Source organism: Chelmon rostratus, chromosome 6 (assembly GCF_017976325.1).
Source record: "Chelmon rostratus isolate fCheRos1 chromosome 6, fCheRos1.pri, whole genome shotgun sequence".
Lineage (NCBI taxonomy): Eukaryota > Metazoa > Chordata > Actinopteri > Chaetodontiformes > Chaetodontidae > Chelmon > Chelmon rostratus.
Genome location: NC_055663.1, coordinates 2,444,088 through 2,468,332, shown reverse-complemented (window position 1 = coordinate 2,468,332; position 24,245 = coordinate 2,444,088). Strand labels below are relative to the sequence as shown.

Sequence of the window (24,245 nt, the reverse complement as noted above, 5' to 3'; positions counted from 1 at the left end):
CTTTGGCCTATTTAGACTGATCACACGACAGCTTCTCCTCAGCAAGCAGAATTAGAAAAAAAGATGGCAAACGCAAGTGACTTGGTCACCCCCAAAAAATGGAACTGCTGCAGTTTGGCAGAATTTCAGTTGGAGGTGAAGTTTCCCTCCTCTGGTAGGAATCAAATGCCAACTGCTTTCCACTGATGTTGAGGGTGGCCTGAAAGCACTGTGTGTGCCACAACCTCACCATCAGAGCAGGTGTTCAGCGCCACAGGCAAAGTTCTAAATCTGCTACGTGTCTTGCTCAAGAACAAATTAGTAAATACTCTTGTTTTTTATGATGGAAAATCGAGAATAGGCTTAAAGATTAACCTAATGTTAACACCCTCCAAGTCCTCCAATGTGATTTCTAATCAGCTGGTAATACTGTGTACTATGGGAACCTTTGGGGAAGGCTCAACGATTTCAAAAATTGGATTCTGCCCAACCCTACCAACACTAATGTCTCACCCCAGGATGAAGTGATTAGATTTTAGTGGTCAAAAGTAACTGTGACCTCACAAACACATTTTTGGCCATAACTCAAGAATTCACATGCTAATTATGACAAAATTTCACACAAATGTCTCACAGGATAAAATGATGAATTGATGACATTTTGTATCTAAAAGGTCAAAGGTCAACTTCACTATGATGATATGTTCTGTAAATTCACTTTTCTGGCCATTTAATTCAAAGCCATCACTCAGTAACAGAAGGGGAGATTGTGACCATATTTCACTGAATTGAGATAAATCTTGGGTGTCCACCTTGAAACTGTGTGTGTGAACTGAAGATCTTGTGTGTGAAGCATCCCTGTTTCAGGATTTGGAGCTCCTTTGCAGCAAAACCCACCACAGGCTCATTGGTTTTGCTGCTACTGAGCTTCAGGTGATTGTTGTTGCACCATGTGACGGAGCTGTCTGTCAGTCCTCTGTGCTCCTCTGTGAAAAATACTGACTGGAAATCATTCACTGGAATCATGCATGTCGATATATTGAAAACTTGTTGACATGACATGTTTTGTCATGTCAAAACCCTGTCAAAAGTCGTCACTACATATATTATATGAGTCTGGACAGCCATGAATGTAACTGCAACTAATTCTATTTTCTATTTGTGTGTGTGTGTGTGTGTGTGTGTGTGTGTGTGTGTGTGTGTGTGTGTCCAGAAAGGGTGAAGTCCCACGGTGAGGTGTGTGTATGCCAGCGACAGCTCCTTATCAGCAGCCAGCCTGGTGTGGTTGTGCATGCACATGTGTGTGTGAGAGTGTGTAAGAACAAGGCGTCGTGGGCCAGGACTGTGCCATTGTAGCGGCTTAGCTAGCCTCATTTATCAGCTGCAAACTCACTGGACCTTAACACACACACACACCCCTCCGTAGCCAAGCTATGTGCATGCCCATGCCCTCAACGTTCAAGAAGAGAAAGATGATGCTGGTGTGACTGTACACATGCACACACGTACTCACACTTCATGTATTCAGCCCAGACCTACCAAGCCCGTATCCTCCCACCACGAGTTAGTCTCTGTATGTAAGCACCTCTGATCAGATTTTGGTTGTTTCTTTGTTCATCACTGATTGTTTCCTGTACTGTATTTGTTTGTATGGTTTTGGGTGTTTGGTTATGTTTTATGTCCTGTGGTGTCTATTGTCTTATTGGATACCTAACAAGTGTAGCAACTAAAGATTCATTAAGTCTTTCATGTAAAATATGATCATGCTCCTCAGAAGTTATTATAGCGTCATTTCAAAATTCCGATGTGGGATGAGGAACGGTCCAAAACCCCAGTAGGATTTAATTTAGAATGATATGCAACCACGGAAAGTAACCCAATATTTGACACTGACTCTGACAGTATAAGCAGTTATTATTTATTTAAAGTATTTTTACATAATAAATTAATTCAATAAAACAGGAAACCATTATTATGGAGTAATTGTTTAAGGCTAACCCTAACCTTTTGTCATTAATTATTGTTATTATACGCATACACACACACACACACACTAGAAATTGGTTTAAAAATGCAGCGAGTAACTTTTGCAGGTTTGTTTTGTTAACTCTTTGGAAATGCAAGGATTTAACTGACACAATTATGATGTGGATATGGCCTGTAGACATCCATATCTGTGGTAAATAATGTGGAACCGGTATGAGAACAGGAATAGTAGCTGATTATTTTGGACATAATTATTTTCTTTCATTTCCCTTCGTTCACCCCCCTGACACCCCATAACCTTGTGAGTTTGAGCAAGGTCACATGAAAAGTCACTTGTCTGGTCAGGTATTCAGGCAAAACACTTGTTCTTTTTTATCTGGAATCGAGTCACTTTTTTCTAAACAACTTTATCTGGCAAAGTAAATACATTTTTTTCTGTTTGTCCCATCCTGATAGAAGTATTGTTGCGTGTCTACCAATTTCAATATGGATGTTTTTTTTTTTTTGGCACATGCTGCTTTGTCTGTTACCACAAATGGCCAATATCTCAGTTTTTTTCTGACTCATTCAGTAAGTCATTTTGTGTCAGCTTGCCTCTTTCTCCCTGTGCTTGCACACACACACACACACACACACACACACACACACACACACACACACACACACACACACACACACTCGCGCACACACACACACGCTTACACACATATCATGGACCCGGACTAATGTGCATTGTCCTCAGAGCGTGGAGTCTTCAACTGAACAAGCTGCTTGTGTTGTGTTCCTTTTCTTTTCCTTACACTCTGCCTGGTCTTTGTAGTCGTCCCCACTATAGACCTACCAATGCTTCTTTTTAGTGCTTGAATTTTCAGTTGGTTTTTCTAACTCCTTTCCATTCACCTCCCAGTCAAAAGGCAAGGGCACCCAGCTGTGATACATACAATGGAGTGAGACAGAGCAGGAGAAAATGAGAGAGCAAGAGAATGACAGTGAGAGAAAGAGAGAGAGAGAAACTCCATACTGAATGGAAGAGAATAGAAGTGGTGTGAGAGAAAATAAGAATTTATCCCTCCATATAATCTTCATCAGAGTCAGAGTCAGAATCGGCTTCACTGTTATGTGCACATATTTAAGGAGTTTGACTCCAGTTTGCAAAAGACAAAAGACATAGAGCTGAACAAGGACAACAAGACAAAAAGCAAAAGCCTGGAGAATAAGTTAAGGAGTGCAAAAATATAAAATAAACAATAAACAATGTACACAAAGAATGATGAGGCATTAAACAACATATACAATGAAATTTACAATATGTGTTGACAGTGAGTGATGAATGTACAAGTTTAAAAACTGCATCATTGGATGATAAATTGTCAGTCAGTGGATGTTTTGGTGTCAGAGGGTCAGTGACACTTTACGACTGGCTACCGTTCATTAGGCTTGTGGTTGTGTGGTTGTTTGGATCAGCAGCTGTTGAGGCAGGTCGAACATCCTCAGCTGATGCAGGAAGTACATCCTCTGTTGTGCCTATTTGATCATCGAGGCTGTGTTTGATTTACCATATGTCCTGGGAGATAGTGGATCCGAGACACCTGAAGGTTTCCACAGTCGAAACAGTGTCGTTGATAGTGATGGGGGTTGTGTTGAGGGACTTCTCCTCAGGTCCACTGCAATCTTCACAGTTTTGAGCGTGTTCAGCTCCAGGTCCTTCTGCACCAGAGGACCAGCTGTTTGACCTCCACCTTCTCCCACTGTCTCAGATGAGGACAGTGACTGTTGTGTCATCTGTAAACTTCAGGAGTTAAACAGATAGGCCTCCTTTGGTGCAGTCTTTGGTGTAGAGGGAGAAGAGCAGGGGTGAGAGCACCCATCCCTGGGAGACTCCAGTGCTGATGGTCCTGGTGCTGGATGTGATTTTCCCCAGCCTCACCTGCTGCTTCCTGCCAGGAAGTTTATTATCCAAGTGGAGGCTGGCACAGTGAGGTGGATGAGTTTCCACAGACAGGACCCTTGCACATGTCTGTGGGTGGTCGAGGTGTTGCAGGATGTAGTTGATGTATTTCAGTTCCATGTTGGCCACGTCCTCCACCGCCCTGTTTGCCCGGTAGGCATATAGCAGGGGGCCCAGCAGGAGGCCTGTGATTCCTTTCAGCTGAGTCAACACCGGTCTTTCAAAGGATTTCATGACCACAGACGTCAGGACTACAGGATGGTAGTCATATAATCTTGAGATGGAGGGTTTTTTAAGAGTGATTATGGAGCATTTGAAGCATGAGGGAACTTCAGTGATTTGTTGAACATTTGTGTGAAGGTGGGTGTCAGCCCTTTAACACAGACTTTCAGACAGGAGGCAGACATGCTGCCTGGGCCTGATGCTTTCCTGAACTTTGCTCTTGAGGAGGTGACACACATCCTGCTGAATGCTGGTGGGGAGTCAGTGGGGAGAGGTGAGAGTGGTGTGCGAGGGGTGCAGTGGGTGTAAATGGTTGTTTGATGTCCGAGCTGGTGTGAGTGATGGGTGTTGCAGTGGGCTTTTCGAACCTGCAGTAGAATGTATTCAGGTTGCTGGTCAGTTGATGGTTTTGAGCTGTGTCTCCTGTAGTTGGTTGTGTCCAGCACTTTTCTCCACATTGACGAAGTGTTTTTTGTGTACCCCCCCCCCCCCCCCCCCCCCCCCCCTTTGCTACTTTAATATCAGTCAGTGTGTTTCTGGCTTGGTTATTCAGGACTCTGTCCCCGCTTCTGTAGGCCTCCTCCTTACCCCGGCAAAGCTACCTGAGTTCAGCCATATTGTCGTATCGGCAGAAGGTTTTAGTTGACACACACAAGTCCTCACAAAAACTAGTGTAGGATGTCACAACATCAGTGAGTTCATCAGATCTGCTACAGCAGCCTCAAAAACACAGCCAATCACTGCATCAAGGCAGGCCTGCACTTCCAGCTTTGTGTCAGTGGTCCATCTTTTCAGCAGCGGCTTGTCTACCTTATTTCAGAGAGTGGACATTGGCCAGATGTAAATACGGGCGCGCTGGACAAAATCCCTGCTGGTTCACCTTAATCAGTACTCTGACTCGCTTCCCCGATCTGCATGTCCCATGCAGAGCTGCTGCTCCTCCAACAAGTATTTCAGAAAAACTTTTGTGCTCGATGAAAAGTGGAGAAAAAGTCTGACCAGTAGATTTGCCAGTGTTTAGCAGTTCCTCCTCACTATAGGGTATCAGAGAGGGGCAGCTCAAAACACGGCATCCATGGTGCCATCTTGGAGTAATAATTTCACAGTCTTCAGTGACATATTCTTTCCAAATAATCAATTTATTGATGACCTTTTTTGAACTAGATTCTATTTGCACTATTCAGAAGATTCAGTTTAATCTTTTTTGTTTTTACCTAACTAGTGTAAATATTCTGTATTCTATGTATTATGTAAATTTGGGGCATATTTTGCTGGCAGTGGATAGCGAGTATGAGCCCCCCAGGCAACTAAGAATTTAATATCTTGTAGGTATTTTTAACACTTGAAAGAGCAAAAATGGATTAAATTGCAAGCATAAATAGCAACATTCACACTGTTCCTTGGATGAAATGAATTCAGTATCTAGTCAGCACAGTAGAATGCTTGAAATCAGACAGTCGTGGTCATTTTATTCCAGCATTCATAGCAGCTTTGCATGAGGTGGTATCTTCTTCTCTTGTATGTCTGGGCCCAGATAAGCTTTATGCATGTATCAAGACAGAATGAAATAGAAAGAGGAAAAGAAAGAGCAGAAAGACAATAGGAGATTGATGTGTGTGTGTGTGTGTGTGTGTGTGTGTGTGTGTGTGTGTGTGTGTGTGTGTGTGTCTGTCTGTCTGTCTGTCTGTGCGTGCAAGCCTATTAAAAAAATGCAGAACTTTGTGCCTCAGACTCACAGTTGATAAGCAGTCTGGGGACTAGCACACTGTCCTCTCCTCTTCTCTCTGAATAATATCTATAGATACAATTCATGTTTATTAACATCAACATGGTGGAAAAAAGAAAAATACATTTTCTCTAACAAAACTAATCCAAGGCGTATTTTGTGTTTGGTACATGTGTGTAGCACTTTAGCTTAAATGCATGTTGCCTGTAGCCTTAACTTACAATGAACTCTGGCACTTGGGATACATAGCTCTGTGAGGGAGTATTGCACCGTTCTCAGTAGAGATTCTAGATGCTGACAGTTTTGAGCTTGGTTTCCATCTTGTCTAAGTCACTCCCATGTTTCAAGTCTGAATTGATTGATTTCTTTTTTTCATCCTTGGGACTAAAATCTGTTACTAAGCAATATTAACAAAAGTTGGGAACTAATTAGGGTCATTAGTTTGTTTCTGATTTGTAAAGCTGGAACCGCCAGTTTTTACCCCTAGAAAACACACCTGATACTATACAGTTGACCGAAAGCTTAATTTTAACCTCAGTTTGAATATAATTAGCAACAAATGCTACACAGAAAGAAGAAAATTCATGAAAAAAGTTATTTTGAAAATGAAAACTATATTTTTTGTATTGTGTAAGATGCTTGATTATACGTCTGCTCAAACAAACAAGCAGCCATGCTCCAAGCGCACACGCAGTGTGTGTATATTTTTCTTGTTACTCCCAGAAGGAGCATGACGAGCAAGTTAATCTATCCGCCAGCGATGCAGCGTGACTCGAAGCTGTTTATTTCCCTTATCCTCCCTGTCTCTCTCTCTTATTCTCTCCCCCTGTAAAGCCTAATCAAGTTCGTATCAAACTAAATAATGCCTTAGCATGAATTTGGTGTCTTCTTCTCCAATCTGTAGTACAACAGAAAGCAATTATATGTTATGTGAGTGTGTGCGTGTCCCAGTCTGTAATGGTGAGTGCAGGCTGCTGGGGGAACTTCTAGTTCAGTTATTTCTGGAGCCTTCCCCAGAGTTGAGGTACTCCAGAGGAATGCTTTCCCTCTGCTCCTGCCCTCTCTTTCTGTCTCTGTCCTACTCTTTATGTCTCTCCTCACTGCCCTCCTTCACCTCTCATCGTTTTCCTCACTGGTGCAATCAGTCCTCACCTCTCATCTTTCCTCGCCTCTTACTCCCATGTCCTTCCTACATCTTTCTCCACACTCATTCGTTCCCCCTTTACTCTTCACTCTCCTTCCTTTCCTCTTCTCTCCCCTCCGTGTCTCCTCTGCTATTGATTCCTCTTCCCGCCACACTTTCTCTGACAGACAGAAAAACAAATGTCAGATCAGAGAAACTGTTTAATCTCAAGCTGTGTTGTTTGGCCCTGAACATAAATTGTGTGCTTGTGTGTGTGTGTGTGTGTGTGTGTGTGTGTGTGTGTGTTTCCTGTTTTTGTCAGATTACTTCAGGCATATTGCATGTGTAAGGTTGTGTATGTGTGCTTGGTACAGTAGATGCTCTATATGTGTGTTTATGTGTTTATATGTTGTTGTGGGTAAGTTCAGGGATGTTGGGGAGGTTGCATAGCAACTCAGTTGGACAGCACAGCATGGTTTAAAACCACAATGACCAAGACACAGAAGAGAAGGTGTGAGGAGATGAATGGGTGAAGAGATGAAGATAGTTTAGATGGGAACACAGAGGGCAGAATGACAGGAAAAAAGTAGTGATGGCTGAAGGGAAAATGATAGCAACAACTATGACATCAAAATCAGATAGCAGAAACATTTCGGATCAAAAAAGAGAAAGAGAAGAAATGATAAGCAAGGAAGAGAGGGGAAGAGTAGAAAAGAGAGACAGCAGAAAGAGAAAGATAGAGAGGGCGATGAAGCTTGTCTGCCAGGCTTTGTGTGGTTGTTGTTCTTTCTCTCTGCCATCCAAGCCCTCTGCCATCCATCTAAGCCCTCTGCTACCTCTGTCCCTTTACACACACTCTCACAAACAAAAGCACACACACACACACACACACACACACACACACACACACACTGACATTGTCCCAAATCCCAGACTAGCCTGGTGTTTCTGGCCAATGGCTCAGTGCTTGGGATGTGTGTCTGCATGTGTGTTTATGTATTTTAAGGCTGTTTTGTTCAGAATGCAGGCAGGCAGAGAGAGCGGTTTTACAGCTGATAAAAGTATTTGGTTAATCAGCTTTTGTGCCCGTCCCCTGACTAGAAGTGCTTGCTGATGTGTGTGTGTGCTTGACATAGGCCATTGAAGTTAGGGGGGGTCCCGGGGGAAGGGCTGGGGATGGAGATTGGCATCAGCTCTCGGCCTGTAGTAGCGTCACAAAGTCGTTCCTGAGGGACAGGGAGGGCAGCCAATGAGAGAGTCCCTTTGGAGCTATAGGGAGAAAGCAGGTTGGGGTGAGGGGGTGGGGGCTATGAAGTAGGTTGGAGGGGAAGTAAGAAGGGGAGGGGGGGAGAAAGTGAGGAGGGAGAAAGTGAGGAGGGAGGGTGACAAAAGGAGTGTCTCGAATGAGGAGAAACAGAAAGATAAAGAGAGATAGAAAGTCGGATGACAATTACCCTCTTGACTCCTGTCCAGCACCAGTTGTCAATCAGCCTTCCCCTGTGGGAAAAGAACCAGCGTATCATTGGTTACATTGACCCACATCCCGCCTCAATGGGCCGCCTGGCCAATGCATGATTGGCCACAGTGACCTGCTTGTCAAAGAGATCTGGGAACACCAGAGCCTTGGGCTGACTTGGGAATAAATGGCCCTGATACTGTGCTGTGTGCATGCAGGTGTTTTTTAGGAGACAAAAAGACAAAGGGGTTTCTTATTGAAGCTATCATAGAAGGAGAGCAAGCGGGAATGTGGCAGAAGAGGGCAAATGCAGAGGGAGGTGGAAGAGAAGCAGAGAAAAGGAGAGACAGAAGGACAAAAAGAAATTGAAAATGGGTGCTGAGAAAGACGGATGTTGAGAACAAAGCATGAAGAGTGAGCTGTGGTCAGGGGAGAAGAAACAGTGTAGAGGTGGAAGGAGAGAGAGAAATTGATGACAGGATATGGGTCATGAGCAAGGGAAGACAGAAAAAAGTAAGTAAGGGAGGGATGGAAAATGGATAATGTTGTAAATACAGGAAGAAAAGGAGAAAGGAGATGGTTGAGGGAGAGGTGTAGCATTGTACTGACCTGTAGTAGTCACAGCTGTTGGACAAAAGGTTTGACAGACTCTTTGACCTCACCACCACGCTGTCACCTGACTCATATATCTCACAATAGTTCCAAAGCAATCTAAGCTGTCAACTTATTTGAATGGTTTCAAGTAGGATAGACAGCAGTAGCGACTATATTTGTTGCTATTTTCTGACATGTGCATTGATGCGTGATTGACTAGACTTATATTCAGTGATATCATAATATTTTTACTGGGGAGTGGCAGAGTGACAGTAATAATACATAAATTCTGCTTTTATGTTACCAATAATGTTCAGGGGGGTTTATGCTGTCACAGAGGTGTTACTTCAGTTATGTATCTTAGCATTGAGATGGTGGTGTACTGAGCTACATTATATTCAGAGGTGTTTTTTATGCCCCCCTTGTGTGTGTAAATATACAAAATGAGAGACACCTGTAATGTAGTTCAGTACAACACCACCTTTAACTATAACCTCAGTAGTAAACATAATTGAATTTACACATTCTGACTGTGTCAACAAAAACTGAACATTATAAACTTCAGAAAAGCAGAATTAATTGCTAAGACCTATACACTTCTCTGTCACCTTCTAAAAGAGAGAAAAAATGTTTGATCTTGAGATCTTGTAAATTAAATGTCATCCAAAAAGATGCTGTTGGTCCAACAAGCACTCAACCAAATCTTTCTGTACACAAATAACTGTTTCATCGTTGTTTTCATCACTGTAATCAAGGCTACCCCAAATTGCTACTGGGCATGTAACGTCAGTGTTCTGTCTGCAACATGTATGATGGAGCTGACTGATTGCTGCTGTTCAAAAAAAGACACTTAGAATAACACTCTGAACCTGTCAGTGGCGAAAGTGAATACTTCTAGTGGACAACTTTGACAGTATTTAAATGCCTGGAGGGATTACATTGCAGCCTGTCTAATAGCTGCTGGCTATAGCGCTCTCTTTCAATACTGGAGAAATTTGAAAAATTATTGACACCATTAGTCACTTGGACACCAAAGCATGGGTAAATAGGGTCCATAATCAGAAAACATTTTACCTGAATCATCTCCTGTTTGTCTGGGACATTGAAATCTTCCAGGACAGGTGGACCGGCACCAACTGGAAACTCTGGCAGAGCTACAAGCAAAGATAGCACTGCTCACACGTCACTTTCATTGATTGGAAATGAAGTGCATCTTAAGCTGAAACGAGCTAATAATTCAACAAAATGGTATAGACCATATTTTGTTTTACTTTGGTTTATTTTGTAATTTGTAGGTATGTAGATCTTGTAAAATATCTTGTATTGTTTTGCACTCTTAAGGACATAATGCACATAAATGGATATGTGAAAAAAAACCCTTTTTTTGTTTTTTTCATCTTTAGAAAGAATAATGAAATGTTATTTTTGGCCAGTTTCGATACTGTACTCCACAGTAGAATTGCCTGGTTTAGCAGGAGATAATCTACTTTCAGGTGTATACAATTCTTTATACGCAAGGGCCTGATGATGAGAGAAACATCTCATACTTGTGATTTGAACTTTTTTAGGGGACACTTTGAACTTTAAGCAGCAGTGTACATGTGCTACTTTCAGAGAAAGCTGGAATCACCAGAATAAAACTTTTTTCTTATTTCTGTGACATTTCCACAAGTCTGCAAGCCATGTTTTCTGGGAACTAAAATTCAGAGTTTCGCAGTTATTAGTCACAGGGAGCCATAAACATGACGAGTTGTGTTGTGAAGTTTAAATCTGTCACTGTATTCAATTGAACAAGTGTCGAAAAAATGTCTTCAGTTTTGTAGTTAAGCTCACCTCAGAGATTGAAGCTCAGATTAATTGTGGATGCCATGTGCTCTGTTTACATATTTCCAGAGAGCTTGTCTGGGTTGTTGTTGGTGGGATATGTTATTTGCACTCCACTATTTAAAATATACAATGTTGGCATGTTTTTATAAAGCCTATAAACATATACATATATACTGTTGGCAGTTTAAACTAATGCAGTTCTAACAGTCCTGTAATAAATCCTCCCTTCATTAAAGTTATAATGTTCAGTTTTTTTGTTTAGAGGTCTTGATTCAACTCTCATTATTTTGGAGAAAACAGTTGTTTCTGACAATTGCCTACCTAGCTGCTTTTTGGATCCTTTGTAGATAGATGTCTTGTCATCAAAGTCAGTCTCTAATGGTTTCACATCAGCTCTTTAACAGGAAAAGTTAAGTTATTAGCTCTCTGCAGTTATACTCTCTTTGTACTGTGATCATCCACATTTATGCTGCTGATCTTGTCACCTGTCACTGATGCACTGTCGAACAAGGGATGTGTGTCATGACTGAATTAACCAAGGAACAACACTGCTAGATACAAGCTAACCATGTCATCTAGTTGAGCTAGCTGTGTGTTGCAAACTTTAATGATAAATCTAATAGCTAAAGATCTAATTTGTATACTGACGAAGACCAATGACTGCTATTAATTTAAGTAAATGTAGGCCACGTTAGCTAACTGTGGTTACACTCTAACTAGCTTTTAGCTTACATTAACTAAAGCTGGCTAGATGAAATACCACTTTTGACAAGATTCACGAAGGGTCAGCTAATGCATTCCAATACCAAAAATGCAGCATGAAATGTTTTGAGTGTGGTGATGTCAGCCCATCCTGCCTGCTTAAAGAGCAGTTTGTGGGCAGCAACACAGGTGAGCAGCTAGCAGTAGCCCACGTCCAAATCAGCATGGAATGGGGGAGGCCAAAACAGGCGCTTTGCACGCTGATACACTGAAAAATGAAAAAGAACTGTGAAGGAGACCAGTGAGGTGAGGAATATTAGCTAGGATAAGCCTGAAGGACAAGCTGTGGAGGAAAAAGAAGGTAGTGAACAGACAGAAGGAGTGATCAACACCTGGAAAGGACTGGGAGATGATCCTGTGTCACGGGATGATCAGTAGTCATATTCTTTACAGATCAGTTATTTTCTAGGTGAAGCTTATGTCTCTGATGTGGACAGTCATTCATTCTGTCTGAAAGATAAGAATGATGAACAGCCGAACAAACAGAAAATGTTTCATCTAAAAAAAGATACTGACTAAAATGAGGAAAGAAAACTGGGAAAAGGTCCCTCTAAATAAATAGAAAAGTAATAATAGAAAATGGGTGAAGCACTGAGGGTGATCTTCTTTTCCTGGAAGGGTTTTACTGTCCTCTCTTTCTTCTTTCTCTCTTTGCTCTACATGGAGAGTTTAAGAGTAGGAACTTTAAACGTCAGTAGAGAGAGGGACAGATAAGTGAGCAGTGTCAACAGAGCTGAGCAGAACTAAGTACACAGCACTTTTCACAGTGTCTTCATTTAACAACTCTTTTAGCATGTGAACTAGAGCAGGGCAGGATTCAAGTAGTGCAAGCAGCAATCAAAGACATACCTTCTGTTGCATAAACAGAGGGACAAACTGGGACAGTTCAGCAGTCGTTCAGCAGTAGTAGTGGGAGGAGATTGGAACTGCAGTACACATCCTTAGCTGACATAAATGCAGGAGAGGTTCATCCACAGTCAACCAACCGTCTGTCCAGTGTGGTTGCAGAAAATGACAGCAGATCACTGAGGACAGTGTGAGGGCAGACAGTTTATGTTAACTAAACATACAGTGAAAGGTTAACTAAAGCAACAATGTCACCTGTTGTTTTTTCAAATCACCTTAGTGATATTTATTTACTGGCACGCTCCCAAAGTTGTCCCTAATGTCATTTCAATGTATGGCTTAACCATGATAAGGTCTTCTGTCAGTCTTTCTCTGACATCTGGAGTCAATGAAGTCTGAGAAAACTTTTTTTTGTCAACCTAGCTCCAATGGTGGGAGGGAGGGAAAATTGAACATATTTAATTTTTTCTCAGCAGTACATGGCATACATAATATCTATAGAAAGAAACTGCTTTGAAGAGCCCCAACATTTGTATGGACTAGGCCTGTAAATGCATATTTCTAAATTCGAAGTCTAAAAATAATCCATACATTTGATTGTGAAATAGGGTAGGGCTGTATCCAATGTTCCTGTGGTATGCAGTATTACGATCACATTGGAGGACTTTCAGGGAGCTGCCAATTGCTGCTACCATTTCCTGCCACCAAGTGGCTATAGTACACTCTAACTCTGATTTTCCATCTTATGTTACATTACCATTTTGAACATGTTTTTTGTTCATCTGATGTCCACTTTTTTCTGAAGCACAAGCTTCATTTCTTGTATAAAAGGTGCTATACAAACAAGGTCTATTACATAATAAATACTATATAATATTGTATAATATACATCGCATCCGGTTGTCAGCTGTCGGTTTTGTTTGTTGCTCTGCTTGCTTTTTAACTACTTCTAACAGCTGTCTGTGGCCATTGGATTACTAAATTGATCTTTTGGTTTGCCTGTACTATTTTATGGACTATGTATCAACTTTATTTATCCAGTCTTTGATCTGCATTGATTTTATCACACCAAGGCCATCAACTGCTCTCTCCTGAGAAGATACAACTGTGTCTTGGAGGCACAGACACTTTCAGGTACCTTGCAGGCACATTTATTTTATCAGTGTCACCACTCATCTCTCCTATGGACTGCTCTGGATGCCTTTGGCTAAAAGGGCCACATTCCTGACTACATCACTAAGTATCCCTGGCTTGGTCCCTGTGTAACCACAGAGCCGTATTGCTCCATAAGGAGGACCCCTGGCTCAGGCTTGGAAGCAAACCCAAGGCATAGATCTGTTCCACGCCCGCTCCATCGGAACCCTGGATTGTCATCCAAGGTGATGAGAAATGAGGTAGGAACTCTTCCTGTGCTCCACCACTGGGGCCTATCCAGCTGACTATGAAGTTTGATGTGCCGTAGAAACATGTGTCCATGGTTGGCCATGGAGCCCACAGCCAATCCAGTGCCTCGTCCCACAAGATTGGGCGGTTCCAGTGCCAGTCCCGGTCCTGGATTAAAGAGAGGAGCTCCTCAACCGGTTTACGTGTCCGTCCCATCCCCTCCTGTGGCCGCAGAGCAGGCTGTTTCAGTCCCACCACTACTGACGTGTATATTTTCATGAATCCATTGATGCAAACCATTTCAAGTTACAGTCACAACAGGAGGCACAATTAATGCCAGCAGCAGGCAAACAACTGTGTTTAAAATAATGCAAAATTGACGCAACCCACTGGTCAAGTCTGTCAGTGATCCACAGATCATTAATACTCCGACATACGATCTGGAAACATTAACATAGGTCCACACAGTCCACTGCAATAAAGATGTTTAGTCCATAACATTATAGCAATCTGCAGAAAGCTGGCAGGTGATGTGCTCATCTTTTGCTTGTCTTCGCTGTTTTCCCAGTTACAACGTCCCTAAACGTATGCAGAAGGGAACCATCTTGCCTCCAATTACTCTTTGGAGTCTCAGGTTTAAAATTACACTTCACTTCATGATCTGGCACATGGAGCCTAGCCACCAGAGAAGCCAGTATCAGTCCGAGTTGAACGAAGGCCCCCCCACTTCCCCTCACCGGTGAAGATCGAGCCATCACAGCTGATTTTGAAGATGACTGATTTCATCAGTCATGGATGTGGTTCTGTCTTATCATTATTTAACTGAATTTGCTGTCTGTCTTCAGATGCTGAAATGTAATTCTTGACGCGCTGTGACAAAACTGAGATTCTTGTTATCGGAGCAAAAGCTGAGAGAGAGACACTGTCTGAACACTGAAAACTACTTGCACTATGCAGCAAGGAACAGGTCAGAAACCTTGGTGTTATCAATGCCTCTGACCTAAATTTTGACATCACTTTAGAAATGTGACTAAAGTGTCCTGTCATTCGTGGAATATTGCCAGAGTCAGGCCGTTTCTATCCCGGGCAGACACAGAAAAGCTAATACATGCTTTTATCTCCAGCATCCTGGTACTACTGTAGCGCTCTTCTGTCTGGTGTGTATAAGAAAGTTACTGGTCAGTTCCAGCTCGTACAGAACACAGTCACAGAATTCATTTTAAAATTCATTTATTGGTTTTTAAATCACTGAATGACTTTGCCACGTCCGATCTGTCTTTGTGACTTTTTTCTTTAGATCAAGAAAAAGTGTTTTATTGGGTTGGTCATTGTTATTCCTTTAAGACACTTGATGTTTATTTCATGGATCAAGCTTTTTGCATTCAGGAGACACTGTTCTGTTCTGTTGAAGGTGGGCTGTCCCTTATCTGGGATGCTGTATCCTCTGGCTATTGAGCCTCTCTTAAATGAAATCAGGCAGGGTCTCACAGGGTTGACCTCTGCAGAAAATACAAAACATGCAGTTAGCTTGTCAGCATTTGCTGATGATGTCACAGTTTTCATGTCTGGACAAAATTCTGATTCTTCGACAAAAATTGGCATTATGTGAACACGTTTCTTCTTCAAAGGTCAACTGGTAAAAATGTGATGATCCTATGTTGGGAGAGTGGAGCGGCCAACATTATCAGCTAAGCTTGTGGAGTAGGGCGGGAATGATGTCATGTAAACATCCAGTCTGGTTGTCCTACATGAACCCCGATAACAGCTGGGCTGACAAAGCTGGCATTCTTGAGGTCAGGTGGCTGGCAGGTTTGCAGTCTTCTCAAACACTAGAACGACTGGACTCAAACAAGGGCCTTTATACTGCAACTGTAAAGGTCCTCAACAGATCATCATAAGCTGGTGTCCAGGAGTCGAGGTGGTTTGATGTGTTGGTGGTCATCTCCCTTGGGCAGCTGGAGGTCCCTGTACACACCTCAAATAGAGAAACATAGTGTGGACTTCCAGTGGATGGTTGTGCATGGGGCCATGGCTACAAACAAAGATCTGGCATATATGGTATACATCAATGAATTGGAAGTCACTGTGTATTTTGTCAAGCTGATGAAACCTTTGTTGAAGGTCAAAGGTCTCCTCTCCTCTCCTCTGATGAACTCTTAAAGTTACATTGGAGCATGCCAGTTAACCTGCTTTTCCATTATGAGCACTTAATTTTGCTACAAAAAACTTCTTCAGGGGTTTAAATCTTTCATTGTCAAGTTGGTGACAGGGAAGCAGGTCACACCCTCTTTTCCACCCAGAAACATGTATTGTAGGGGATTTGAAATGGGTTTGGATGGGGCAAACTGTATATCTCATCAAGTATACTTCACATGGGTTTGGCTTTATTCTTGCAAGAGGTGACCTGTACAGTGCACTTTGCCAGCATTATTTATTATTATTTGTTTTTATTTATTACTTATGCAGGGTTTTAAAACTTCCTTTCAGCTTTAAGATCAAATATCTAATTTCCAATTCCAACGTTCCAGTGTTTTCAATGTTTTTACCAGGGGAGACTCTGATATTGGGAGCAGATTCATATATTGGGACCCATTTTGCACATCCATGTAAATATGTCTTTGTTTTATCACCTAGGATACCATGGTACTGTATAATTGTATGCCAGTCCAATGAACCGTAAATGGTAAATGGACTGTATTTATATAGCACTTTTCTAGTCTGACGGCCTCTCAAAGCGCTTGTAGAACACAAGCCTGCATTCACCCGTTCTCACAATGGTAGCTAGGCCACCTGCTCATTACGAGCATCAACACATTCACACACCAATGTACATCAGGGCAATTTGGGGATAGGAAGGATACTTTAACATGCAGGCTGCTGAGACCTGAGAATTGTTAAATTTTAGTCATCTGAGTAGACACTCTCTGAAAAACAGATTTCAGGACCCTAATCTAGGTCTCGTTGTTTTATCATGATTTTTATTTCTTTAAATCTAAAATCTCTGTCACAAGAAGACCAGGGAAGCCTGGTTCAAGTAGAGTGTAATCACAGCAGGGAACACTGGTTGTCAGACAGTGAAACCTTTGATTTTGACCTCCGTCCATAAACGATACAAATCCCTCTTTTCATGTAGGTTCCAGATTATTATCCAGTCTTACTCCCTTCTTAACATCAATGAGACAGTATAATGTTGTCAGAGTGCTGAGATGTGTCTTGTTCTCAGAAACAGTGATTATGACATAAAAGATGGCTTAGTATTAGGATTGGAAGTGTTTGCACACGTTAGAAAATGTGTTTCTGTCCTTTCATATGGCTGCATTTTTCCTACTGTTAAACAAATGCATCAACATCATGTATATGCCTTTACATTGCATGCTGCAAAAGACACTAAGGGTATTACTTTAATAGTGTTGTACTAATCATGCAGCCCAAAGCATGGCTTAATTGCATGATAATATGCCATAGGTGTTTTGGAAGAAAACCCCTTTTTATTACATTAGAGGAGGTACTTTTGTTTTGATTTTCTCTTCCCATACCTCTTCTGATCTGTTTCTGACTACTGTGTTTGGTAGACATGTTAGTCATGGTGGGAGGTCTCTATCTGTACTGGGTTATATTAGGGCAGATGCACAGCCTTGGAGTTAAAATCCTGTGTGGTTGTGTCTCGAGTGCAGATGTCTCTGTGAGTTGTACTGTGTGTGCATATGTGTTTATCCAGGGATCCATTAGTACATTATTAGTACACTGTGGTCCACATCTGGCCCTTTGAACCTGTGCCAGCCCTAGCCCCATAAATTCAAAGGGAGATTCCAGATTTGATCCAAATGCTTGAGTCCTGACACATTGTGGGTCACTGCAACATGCCTCTATGGCAACACTGACATAGATGCATATTTTAAGACACTGCAAGAGCACGTAAGGATTAAAGATTAAATATGTTTTCATTTGTTTTTGTGCCTCAGCCTCAGATCTCTTGCTGTTAATTCAATTCAGTTTTCCATTCCATTTTATTTACATAGCGCCAAATCACTGAAGTGGTCTCAGGACACTTTCCATATAGAGCTTGTTCTCTCAGCACTACTAGAGTTGTAGTGTATGCATACTGTGCCTATGATCAACCGTGTGTGTGTGTGTGTGTGTGTGTGTGTGTTTTGGTGTTTTGCTGTGTTGCTGTGTTGCTGTTTTGAATGCAAAACCCAGCCAGGTGTTAACTTTGGCCAGTAAAAGATGAAGACACTCTACTACGTTGTTAGTTAAAATCTTCAAAGCTCGTAGCTCATAGCCTGCTATGGATCACTCATATGGAAGAAGTCCCCTGTAGTTGTGTCTGGTTCAGTTTGGAAATGCAGGGATTTAGCCTTTTACGTCAAGAGATCTGAACATTGATGATTTGATTGGCAGGAAGTTTAAATGTAATTTTATTATTCTAAGTTCATGTTTAAAACCCCCAAAACTTCAAACCCTGTTTTCATGCACCATTTGCCCAATAAATTCTTACACTAATGAATCATTAAGTTGACTGAAAATTCTTTGAAGTAAAAGCGGGCTTGTCTTGTGGGTTCGCCATGTAGAACTTAACACTGACACCAATTTGTGGTAGTTGTTGTATTTTTTGCCCCCCCATATTTTGGTCTACACATGCAGTATATTTGACTGCATGCCCAGTTAATACTGAAAATGGTGTTTAACTGATCAAGGAACAGGCCAACAGTTTGTTTTTCCTTTAAAAGGCACACTTCACTGATTTATAACTTCTTGTTTTCATTTGAACTTTTGGTGCAGCTTACATCTTAGGATGGGGTGGGTTAAGAAGCAGCTGATCAGGATGTGGAGTGGGGAATATGAGGAGAGGTATAAAGAGTTGGAGGCCTGGGGGTCACTGGAGAGAGCAGGGTTAGAACTAGGACTTATAGATAGAGATTGAGGTGAGCAAGTGAGAAGTGAGGAATATATGTGGTGGGGAGGGGATATGCGGAAACCCCATTGTGTGGTGGCTCCAGCCATTTCCTGTTTGTGTGCCAGCTGTACTTGTCTCCTTCCTGTTGTACCCAGGAAGTCAGTGTCACATTCCAGCTCTGATCAGCTCTGTGTTCGTGTGTCAGAGGGATTTCAGAACCTTGTCATTGTCAGTAACTACATGTTTGTTGCTTCCCTAGTCTATTTTTAATGGCGTTGAATAACACAAGTTGTTTACAGGGGATAGCACTTTTCTAGTCTTTCGACCACTCAAAATGGCTTGTACAACACGAGCCTGCATTCACCCATTCACCCCTGGTAGCCATGCCACCTGCTCATTACGACCATTAACGCATTCACACACCAATGCACAGCATCGAGAGCGACTTGGGGTTCAGTATCTTGCTCAAGGATACTTCGACATGTGAACTGCCAAGGGATCGAACCACCATCCTTCTGATAAGTGGACAATCGCTCTACCTCCTGAGCCACAGCCTCACTCCACTGTGAGATTAATAAAGTCTTATCTAATCATATCTAAAATGACATTGGTGCTGCAATTAATGATTAATTTTATTAATAATTAAACTCATGATTTCCTTTTTCAATGAAACGATTAATTGTTCCGTCTCCTAAATGTTAAAATAAATGTCAGAATTACCTAAAGCTCATGGTGATGTCATCATGTAGCTTGTTTTATCTGACTTATGGTCTAAAGCCTGAACATATTCAGTTAACTACCACACAAGACAAAGAAAAACAATAAATCTTTACAATTGAGAAGCTAGAGCCAATGCGTGTTTGGTGTTTTTACTCAAACGAATGTCTTTAGTAGATCATCAAAACAGTTGGTCAGTTTTGATTGATTAACTTTTTCAGATGTAAATGAGATAGAGCATATTTTTGCTCCTGATCTTGGGTTTTTGGTCATCTGGTAGTACATTTCAAACTGTTTTACATGCCAAAAATAAATAAGAAACACATTTTAATTTGTTTTTTTCTCCCTCTTCCTGTCTCCTCAGCGGTAGAAGAAGGGGAGTCTTCAGAGTGTGGAGGGACCTGGGATGAATCTACTGTCCAGACAGGTTCTTGTACAGACACACGCATGCTTTCACATGCACATACTCATAGTGAAGTGTAATGTCAAAATAGAGTTGCAGCAAGCTGTCATATCCACATGAAAGGCTTAAGTCTATACATCTCACATACAGTCACACAGACACACAATTACATAATACCAATTCCATGTGGTTCATGGTCTGCTCAGAAGGGATATCAAGGAGAAAAGGGAAGAAACGATACAGAAGTGAGCATAGAAAATATTAGAATGGAGCGATTGGTCAAAATATTAGGAGAGGGAAAACCCATACTGTATAAGCGAGAAAAGAGGAGATTTGAAGAGCCAAAGAAGGAATGAGAGGGAGATATGGAAACAGACAGAACTCTCACTGGTCTCAGGAGTCATACTGAATGGAAAGAGAGATGACAAAGGGGATACGGAGAGAGAGCGAGACATGGGTGGAGGAGGGACAAGAGAGATTTGTGTGCTTTTTCACTACTCTCTGTGGTCTGGTGATATCCTGGGAGGAAGTAAGAAAGATGGTAGGGCTTTTCTTTTCTTTTTGTTCTTTTCTTGGATTTTGTTTTTCCTTCTGGTTTCTCCAAACCAGTTGTTCCATTTCTCCCTGCCTCTTCCTCATCTATCTTTTCTCTTTCTATCTGTCTTGCTCCTTTACACCCTGAGATGGAAATTTGAAATCTTCCTCACTCTGAAGTTCATGTATGAAATAAGAAATAATATAGACTGTTTGTTTACAAAGGATGGCAATTATCTGTAATCACAGGATGTACTTTTATTTGTTGTGATTTTGCAGGCAAAATATTTCTGTACAACTACAAACAACATATGAGAGTAAACTTTGGCTTACTCTCATGGTACATGTAAAATTTGTTCATTAAAGGACACATTGTCATGAAAATGACATGATAATAACATTGTGTGAAGGACATAGGACTTTATACCAGGTATTTATAAAGGCAGGAAATTAACCATATTTAAGGCACAAAGCTGTTTTGCACCTTATTAATAATCTATTTCTTTATTGACAGGGACACAAAAGATATTATTGTCTTACATAAAGTGGAATTCAGAAGATATGAAGTATAAACTATTTTTATTTTCATGATCAACTGATCTACTTTCTTAACTTTCTTGATTAATTGTTTGGGCTATAGAATATCAGCAAATAGTAAAACATGTCCCACACAAGTTAGCAGAGCCCATGGTGGTGACTTTGAATATTTTATTTTTTCCCAACCAATTGTCCAAAACACCAAAGATGTTCAGTTTACCATCATAGAAGACCAAGAACATCAGAAAATTCTTCACATATGAGGAGCTGAAATCATAATTATAATTCATTAATTCTGATTATCATTATCAAAATCGGTGAAGATATGTTGATTGACTAATTGATTAATGGACTAATCATTACCGCTTTAACATCCAATTTAAATGACCTGACTGGAACTAGTGCATCATTATAAGTAGGGTTTGTATTTGGGAAGTTCCTGTTCTATCACTAACTACTGTAATGAGTAAAAGATTTCAGGGTGAAAAATGGTATATCTGCTAGCTCCATATGCTAATCCTGGCACAGCTAGGCTACTGAAATTTCTCTCACTGTTAGTGCTTAGTAGAGACCAAATTACACATTGCCAAACAGTGGCAAAAACAGTTTGACTACTGTAGGTGCTTGTCAGCTGTAGCAAGATTTTATGCTCTGGTTTACAGCCTATCAGTGAACAGTTAAACACTTCCCTTGACTAGATCCCAGCAGAGAAATGAGATACTGCTGAATGTGGTAAATGTACAGTTATTCCTCCCTTTACCTCTCCTGCCCTGTCTCCTGTTCAGCTCTACAGGCATAGAAGAATAGGAAAATATGACTCTTGTGGTTTGTATGACGTACCGAACACTCCAGGGGCACTACGTCTGTGTGTGTTTGTCTGTGTGTGTGTGTGTCTGTGTGTCTGTGTGTGTGTGTTAAGGCAGTTGGGGTGCTGACTGAGGTCCTGGGTGGTTTCCTAGAACTGCTGTATGTGTCAGTTCCTGCAGGAAGCTGGAGTCCCATGACACACACACACACACGCATACACACAAATGCACACACACCCCCCCCCATCTCACACTCTTCCTCCAATCAAAGCACATTGTCCCGTATTCTCAGCTGCTCTTTCAGTTTGGATTTTACCATCAATTCTGTGGCCCGGCATCCACCTTCATTTTTTCTGTCACTCTCTCTGTCCATCCCTGTTTCTCTTTTTATCTGTGCGCATATTAGAATGTTTGTTTGTGAGAAAAGTGAGAATTGCTACTCATTTTTTATTCAAGCAGACTGCAAAGAGAAAAGACCTTGTTCCTTTACTCCAGGGGTTGGGAACCTCCAGCATCCAGGCCATAAACCATTGAGATCCATTTGATCTGGACCACCAGACAATTCACAAAAACAAACAGGAATGACTTTTTTGATGATGATAAAGAAAATAACATAAAATAATGGTGGTCCCTGAATGCAACACATACGCAGCAGTTGATATCACGTCAGTGCAGCATGGTGACTGTCAACAGTAGATGTGGAGTTTTGCAAGCTTTCCAAGAGAAATGGACAAACAAATATTTATTTATATTTATTGAAATAGTAAGCCAGTGTGCCTAAGTTAGTTTGCGAGGATGCAGTCACAGTGATGAACAAGGCTAATCTTGATCATCATTACAGCTACAACTGGATGAATTGCAAGGACAAATGTGCTTGGATGAAGTTAACCCTTCTGCAGATTTTGGGTGCCCAACAAGCAACTTTCAGAGGACCACATTCTGACAGAGACAGTGTTATGCAGGCAAGTTTTGTGGTGAGCTAATAACTAAGAACCTGAAACCTTATTCAGAAGAAGAATTTGTGGAGGAGTGCCTCGTTGCTGCTGGAGAGCTGCTAGCACTGGACAAAGTAAAATTGTTCCAGAGTCAGTTTTTCTGGAGTGGAGCTAGAGATTCATAGAGATGAAAAACTTAAAATGGAAACTCAGTGATAGCAAGTGTCTGTGTGATTTGGCCTTCATGGTGAACATTATCAAGTCCCTCTCAGAGCTGAATATCAAGCTCCAGCCAACTTGTCAGCTCTATGCTTTCAAATGTGAAATTACTTGAATCAAAATTAAGGTTGTGGCAAGTGCAACTGGAAAGAGGGTAACATTGTACAATTTTCCAAATTTTCCAGCAGACAAAAACCTGCTATGACATCTGAATATGCTGCTAAGAGTGAACAACAACCTACAACATTAAATCTTTGAGCTGCAAAGCAACAACCTACTACTATCAGCACTTCTTTTCAAAACTGACTCTTGCTAAGATTTAATCCACTCAAGACTGACTGACCCAAACCTAGAGAACCAGCTGCAAGTAGCATCATCATCACTACCATCTGACATCAGATGCCTCACCAAAGAGAAGCAGTTCCAGTCAATGCAGAGGTTAGTGTCATATATGAGTTAATAATTAAGTATGGCCAGGGGCGCCTCCAAGGGGGGCCAGAGGCCACCATGATGCAAGTGCTGCCACCCCCCAAGTGAGGACCACTCTGAAAAAATATGAAAAAGTCCTTGATAGGAAAAAGGTTCCCCATCCCAATTGTAGGGGTGAGAAAGAGACAGAGAGAGAAAAAGAAGAAGAGAGAATAGAGAAATATACCTTCCTATCTTGTTAATACCCTGACTTCCACGAGAGGGAAGGTGGAGGGACATCGCAGGATGACTTGAAGGGAATAGCATCAAGCCAGAGAGGAGAACCTCAGAGGCAAAAGGTTTCCCAACCCCCTCAGTAGGACAGAAAACAAATTGTCCCCTTCCTCCCTTGTTTCCTCTCTTGTTCAATCACTGAGTCAACCACTCAGACTTCATTGTCAGTCTCATGTTGGAGAACTAAGTACAAGTGAGACACATGTCCAACCAGGCAGGAGTGAACTTCAGAGACGTTTGAAGATGTGAGTGTCTGTGATGAAATCCTCCTCTCTTTCTCTAGAATCGTTTTTCTCAGTTATTGTCCGACTGTCTACAAAAGACTTCTTGGTCTTCCATACATATACACACACTTACTGTTTCTCTTGGACAACACACACACACAGAAAAACATACAGAAAGAGCCAATGAGTCATCATGGAAGTGGTTTGTCAGGTCCCCAAGCTGAAACTGAGACTTTACTTCATTATCATTGTTATTATTATTTTTAATTGAAGTTTTTAAAATTACAAAACAGTACAGACTAAAACATTACAGCACACAGACCAGACTTGTAAGTAAGTTTCCCTCCGATTCTGTAACTTAGCTACCAATAGCTCATAGGGAGTCACATCTGTCATGGACTTAACCCAGTCCTTGTAAA

General features: G+C 41.4%; 1 protein-coding gene across 1 annotated transcript in view; it reads left to right on the top strand.

Moving 5' to 3' along the window:
- znf423 (zinc finger protein 423) overlaps positions 1–24,245 on the top strand; it is a 160,323-nt gene that overhangs the window by 7,404 nt on the left and 128,674 nt on the right. Inside the window, exon 2 of the mRNA XM_041938722.1 lies at positions 19,831–19,893. Within this exon, the coding sequence (XP_041794656.1) occupies positions 19,831–19,893 (63 nt within the window). The remainder of the gene's footprint in view (positions 1–19,830; positions 19,894–24,245) is intronic.